The sequence below is a fragment of the Nicotiana tabacum genome, chromosome 1 (assembly GCF_000715075.1).
Source record: "Nicotiana tabacum cultivar K326 chromosome 1, ASM71507v2, whole genome shotgun sequence".
Lineage (NCBI taxonomy): Eukaryota > Viridiplantae > Streptophyta > Magnoliopsida > Solanales > Solanaceae > Nicotiana > Nicotiana tabacum.
The window spans coordinates 4,062,469-4,068,448 of record NC_134080.1 but is presented as its reverse complement, the minus strand read 5'-3'; the positions used below and the strand labels follow the sequence as shown (position 1 = coordinate 4,068,448).

The 5,980-nt window shown below is 36.6% G+C and overlaps 1 protein-coding gene across 3 annotated transcripts; it reads left to right on the top strand.

Annotated features, from left to right (window-relative positions):
• Positions 1–566: 566 nt before the first annotated feature.
• Positions 567–5,662, top strand: LOC107820100 (uncharacterized). 3 transcript variants are annotated; one of them, XM_016646315.2, is made up of 7 exons: positions 567–781; positions 1,701–1,855; positions 2,036–2,253; positions 2,818–3,427; positions 4,358–4,879; positions 4,967–5,104; positions 5,188–5,662. In XM_016646315.2, the coding sequence occupies exons 1-6, from the start codon at positions 612–614 to the stop codon at positions 5,077–5,079; spliced, it is 1,788 nt and encodes a 595-aa protein (XP_016501801.1). In that variant the 5' UTR covers positions 567–611; the 3' UTR covers positions 5,080–5,104; positions 5,188–5,662. The 3 variants fall into 3 exon arrangements, with proteins under 3 accessions (XP_016501801.1, XP_016501802.1, XP_016501800.1); XM_016646316.2 differs by having other exon boundaries at positions 4,967–5,100; positions 5,188–5,338; XM_016646314.2 differs by having other exon boundaries at positions 568–781; positions 4,967–5,662.
• Positions 5,663–5,980: the final 318 nt, after the last annotated feature.

Here is a 5,980-nt window from a genome sequence, read left to right as displayed (position 1 = left end):
CACATTAGTTGAAGTGATTATATATTAATCCTCAATATTTATTCTGCTTTATTTATAGGCGCTCTATATATTTCATGGTTCCAACACTTAATAATTTGTCCTTTCAAGTCACAATTATCTTGACACTGGCATATACATTCGTAATAATAATAAAAAGAAAACCTTATGAACACTATTGTGGATAGCCTACCTATAGATAATTCTAGACAACGTCCAATCCATGTGATATGTACATCATTTAGTACCCTTTTAGTACCATCCAAGATCACTAGATTAATTGCCCCAAATAAATTCACTTAACTATTAAACGACATAAGTCAAGAATTGTGATAGGATGAATGAGATTTCTCTATTTTTAATCAGAAGTTTTGAATTCGAGTTCTGAAAATAAAACAATTACAGATAGGAAGCGCTTTCATCTCTAAGGATCTAACATAATGCGAATCGGAATTAGTCGGAGGTAAAAAAGGGAAAAAATATAAAAGAGATTAAAAGAGAGAAGAGATCAATTAAAATGACAAAGTTTGACTTTGACTTCTAACATAAATCTTGGAGGACACGTATTTGTGGTCATTTTTAGAACTAACCATTTTCATTTTCCGATCCAGAAAATGGAAAGCCAACTGGTTGAGATGTGCATGGAATCGGCGACGCAGAGCCGTGACGCCGTCGAAGCGTGGCGGAGACAGCGGCGGACTCTGGAAAGCATGCCATCTCACCTCGCCGAAGCTCTTCTTCACCGCCTTCTTCGCCGCCGTCTCCTCTTCCCATCTTTGCTCGAGTAAGTATATCCTAATTATCACCTCATTTCTTTTATTTTTCAGGATACTTATTACTGTATTTCATTATTTGCTACTGTCCTGAAATTACAAATAAATGTGATCTTTCATAATCTAGCGGTTATGGACCAGCTCGTGTTGTAATATTAAAGTGAATTATGAAAAATTATATTATGGTAATAGAAATTTCTGATACTGCATATGAACAGTTTGCAGCTTTAATAACCATCTCAACTTTTAAAAGTCAAAATCAATCTATGCATAGTTTGACTTCACAAATTTGGTCAGATTGATAGTTGAAAAGAGGAAATGTTGAACGGAATAGGTTAAAAGGAGTAGTTTAGTGTGTAGTAATTGATGAATAGAATGGCTTGTCACAAACATTAACGAAATCAATGGGAGAACAAAAGTAACTGAGAGTGTATTGATACAAGTAAAGGAGTTGATTACTTGTTTTATGTTGGTCATATTTTTTTGTTATAGGCCCTTCAACCATCGAGGCTAAGTGTTAGAGTCAAATTATAATTGTTTAATGTGGTAGCTGGGTAGTGGTTGTCGAAATTATGAGTACCATATTTGCATTGGCCCGAGAACAATACATATATGTTTGCAGGGTATTGGTTGTCCAAGGATTTGAAATGTTAATCACATCCTTGAAGCTGCATAATTATTGAATTATATTGCTTCCTCAGTGAAATGAGGCTCCTAGTGTTGAACCTCTGTGTTGCAATGATGATAGTATTGTCACCCCTAACATTTGAGAAACGGTTTAGCTATGTGATTATAAAGTTGATGTTTTCCCGTTACTTTACTAATTCTACAGTAGTGTAACATCAAAAGCTAAAGCTTCTGACTTCTTCTTACATGTGTTGGATTCATGCATTATCTACTCCAAAAGCTGATATATATTTTCTTGTCTAGAGTGTTTAAATTTTGTGTCGAGGAGATCGACTTGAGGGGGGAGAGCTGCGTGGATGCAGAATGGATGGCATATATAGGTGCTTTTGATCACTTGCGCTCTCTAAATTTATCAGATTGTAACAAAATTAACAATTCAGCCATTTGGGCAATTACAGGTAACCTTTTTCCTCTTATAATTTTTAGATAAATGCAACTAACCTGGCTCATATTCCGTTATATTCTCCTCTAAACCATTATTTCTTTATTTTTTCCCCTTGGTTAACTTGTATTGGTTTATAAATATTACATGTCACTCTAAGTTTTTACTTACAGAGCTCTGCTTTTGTTCTCCTCAGGAATGACAAACTTAAAGGAGCTTGACCTCTCCAGATGCTCAAAGATCACTGACGCTGGAATTAGACATCTAACATCCATCCCAATTTTGGAAAAGTTGTGGATTCCAGAAACAGGTGTCACAAATGATGGTGTGATACTCCTGTCTTCGTTAACTAACTTGTCTGTGTTAGATTTGGGAGGCCTGCCTGTGTCTGATTTGGCTTTGGATAATCTTAAGGTAGATCCTCTTTTTATGAGGAAATTTTGAGGTAGATCATCTGTTGTCAACATGTCTTTAAAATCTTGTCTTTCTTCTCCCCCACCCTTTCCTCTTGGCATATTAAACCTTTTTTTTCTCTTTAAGCTTGGGGGTATGAGAAATTCTCATCCATTCACAAAGACCTATGTAATGTTTTAGGTAACATTCAAGGTTAATAATGTTTCTTAAAATTCTCAGTACCTTAAAATTTCAATTCTTACCACTAAGTAGAACGTTGAAAATAATTCCATAGTTCAAATCTATTTTGAAAAAAGAAGTAGCTCTGTAGATGTTTTTTTCGCTAAGTAAAATGTCACAATTTCATACATTTGAATAATTCAAATCTATTTTGAAATGAAAGGATGGTTTGGTCCACTTGTGCCCTTTAAGTTACCTTGAAGGCTTAAAGCAGTTGCTTTAGTATCTTAGGCTTGAGCTAGCCTTGTTATGTATTGTTCTTTTAATCACCTAGTACTTTAATTGTACTTATTTAGAATGATTGAACTTACTCAAGGTAAATGACACGTTTTATGGTTCGGGTAGGTTCTCCGAAAGCTGCAACATTTGGATCTTTGGGGGAGTGAAGTATCAAACAAAGGAGCATCTTATTTTAAATGGTTCCCAAGATTGAGTTCTCTGAATTTGGCCTGGACCAAGGTCACTATGTTGCCAAGTCTGCCTTCTCTTGCATGCCTAAATATGAGCAATTGCACGATACATTCTTCATTCGAAGGAGAAGGACGGAAAGCTCCCCTTGCAAAGCTTATTCTGTCTGGATCAACCATAAGAGATGTCTGTGAAGCTTTCCAACAACTTGAAACCTCCTCCCTCTCCCTCCTGGATCTTTCCAATTCATCTCTTAATTCTTACTGCTTTTTGCCATATATGAGTGCTATATCAGATTTAGATCTCAGTGGTACATCTGCAGGAGATGAGTCAGTTGAACACATTGCATTTATAGGTCAAAATTTACGCCATCTAAATCTCAGCAGGACAAAATTAAGCAATGCAGGACTGGAAATCTTAGCTGGTTTTGTTCCCAATCTTGAAACTTTATTATTATCTTACACAGCCATTGACGATTATGCTATCCCCTTTATGAGCACCATGCCTTCGTTAAAAAGTATCAATCTAAGTGGTACAAATATCAGAGGTATGCCATGTTCTTTTCCTCAAAACTTTTACTTTTTACATTTAGTTTCTTTTGTGGTCCTCAATTTCTCCTTCATTGGAAACTAGATAGGTGTAGAGGATGCTTGAATACTTAAAGACAACACCATAATGTCAATATGTATCTCACTTCTAGGCTACAGGGGCGGATGCACCCTAGTCCAAGCGGTGTCATCCGACACCGCTTCGCCGGAAAACTTTAGTTATTACACATATAAACATTGTGCAAAAGGTATACATATAAATCATATGACACTGCTGAAGAAAAGATAGTGCATGGTCTGATGGTCAAGCGCCTCACTTGCAACGTCGAGGTCTGCGGTTCGAATACTTCGCATGCGTTTCTTTTGCTTTTTTTTTTTTCTTTTTCTTTTAAGCCTCTTTTGTTTGAAAAATAGAACGGTGTCCTCTTCCGTGACACCATAACTGACAATGAAATACTATTTAACTTCTAAAAAGTAATTACTCTAGAATAAGATAAATGAATTTTAAACCGTAACTACGAAAAAGTTCTCATCTCTAAGTGACGGGGTTTGGTGGTGTTGCTCTTCTCTACTTCTTATCTCCCAGATCTGTTGTAGTAATTTGTTCACCACTTTAAATTTCGACACCGCTTACAAAAAGTCATACGTGTCCCTGCTAGGCTAGACTATTACACGATGAACACACTTGTAGAATTTCAAATTTGTGGTGAAAATCATTTCCCAAAGATCTTAGTGTGCTTTAAATTTATTTTCAGATGTCATCACAGATGGATGCATTTTACGCCTTATCCAACCAAAATTAATTAGATTGGAACCTAAAATAGCAGTTCAGTTGCCTATTGTGGGAGACTTCTTTTCCTGTAGGGTTAGAACAACATTAGTCTCTTCTCTCTTGACTCACATGGTTGTGTAATCTGCCACAATGCCAGGTGTGGTCAACGAGGCGGATTTTGATCCTAATTGCATTTCATCACTGTCTGGGTTATGTAATCTTGATCATTTGGAGAGATTGGATTTGGAGGAGACTCGAATCAAGGATTCAGCTTTGACTCCTTTGCCGAGCTTTCGTAAATTGAGTTATTTGTTTTTACGGAGTGGTTCCCTTACTGATACCTCTTTGCATCAGCTGTCATCTATTAGAAGCTTGGTAACACTAGGGATTCGTGACGGTGTGCTCACTAATGCTGGGCTCATCGTATTCAACCCTCCACCATCTATGAGAATTCTTGATCTCAGGGGTTGTTGGCTGCTGACAGAGGATGCACTGTTGTCATTTCAGCAAAAGCATCGTCAAATTGAAGTAAGGCATGATCTTCTTAGTATTGCATTGGTCAAAAAGTTATCTATTCACTCATCTTCATCGCAAGTGACATCACGGACCAAAATATACAAACACAAGCAAGGAGGGCCATCTTCATCTCCCCTTAGATCTAACAGAGGCAGTTTTCTTGGTGAGGCATTGTCAAACTTTTCTTGGTCTAAAGTTTATGCTTATGTCTGTCTTGTCTGATATTACTTCTTTCATTATCTCAAACTAGATCAAAGATTGAAGTACACCAGAGAAGAACTATTTGCACTGGGGTCCGCGTCTGCCCCTAATTCCAGAGATAATGTTGATCTGATACCTCATGTGCTGGCAAATGATGGATAAAATTTGTTGGGTTCAGTTCATGCATGTATTCTGTTACCGACCAATAGTAGTTCTTGAGTTTCTTTTTCAATGTAAGAACTTTTAATATTTCTTTTATGAATGGTGCAGAGTGTGACTCTGGATGGTAAATAGTACAAGCCCAGGCCATGTTAGGGCTGTCGTAACGTTCCACTGGCTTGTTGTCTCAGTTAGGTGGCATCTGCTTGTGGCCAATGACCTTACAAAGTTTTCAGAGCACTTTTTGATGCGAGTTGCGGAACTTCTGATCTCGCAAAGCTCAGTTAAGCAGCAATATTTACACACTCTATCAACTAAATTCTCTTTTCTTCACCGGATCGATACTAACTTACCTACTCGTGCTCCTACCGAATCCAAGAGGGATTCGTGGATTCATATAAGATTTTATATTGGCTCAAATTACCAACAGTTTTGAAACACGCAAGGAACAAGATTTCTTAGGAATAGTGCTATCCCCAAGTTGTTGGATAATCCCCAAGTTGTTGTAAAGTTGTGTGTTTAGTTATGATTCTGGTCATTTTTGTAGCCTTTCATTGTATTTTACGTGTTGTGGTCATTCTGGTAACGTTATTTATAATGTGTACAAACCTAGAAATATCATTTTTGAGATATGGATCATAAATTTACATAAGAAGTAAAAGAAATAAATACTACAGCATAGCATAAGGAGTTACTCTGGAAAACTTTAGTTGGTAACTCTACAAGCTACCTGAGAAAACTTTCATACAACAATTTTGTTTGATAGAGTCAGAGAAATGGTAAAAATGGAATCTGTAACTGGATGGTTTTGGCATTTTCAGGTAATACCCACATTAGCTAATATTCATTTTAAACAATGTTTATTCAAGACTACAAATTGTTTGATTTAGTTGATTCAAATAAA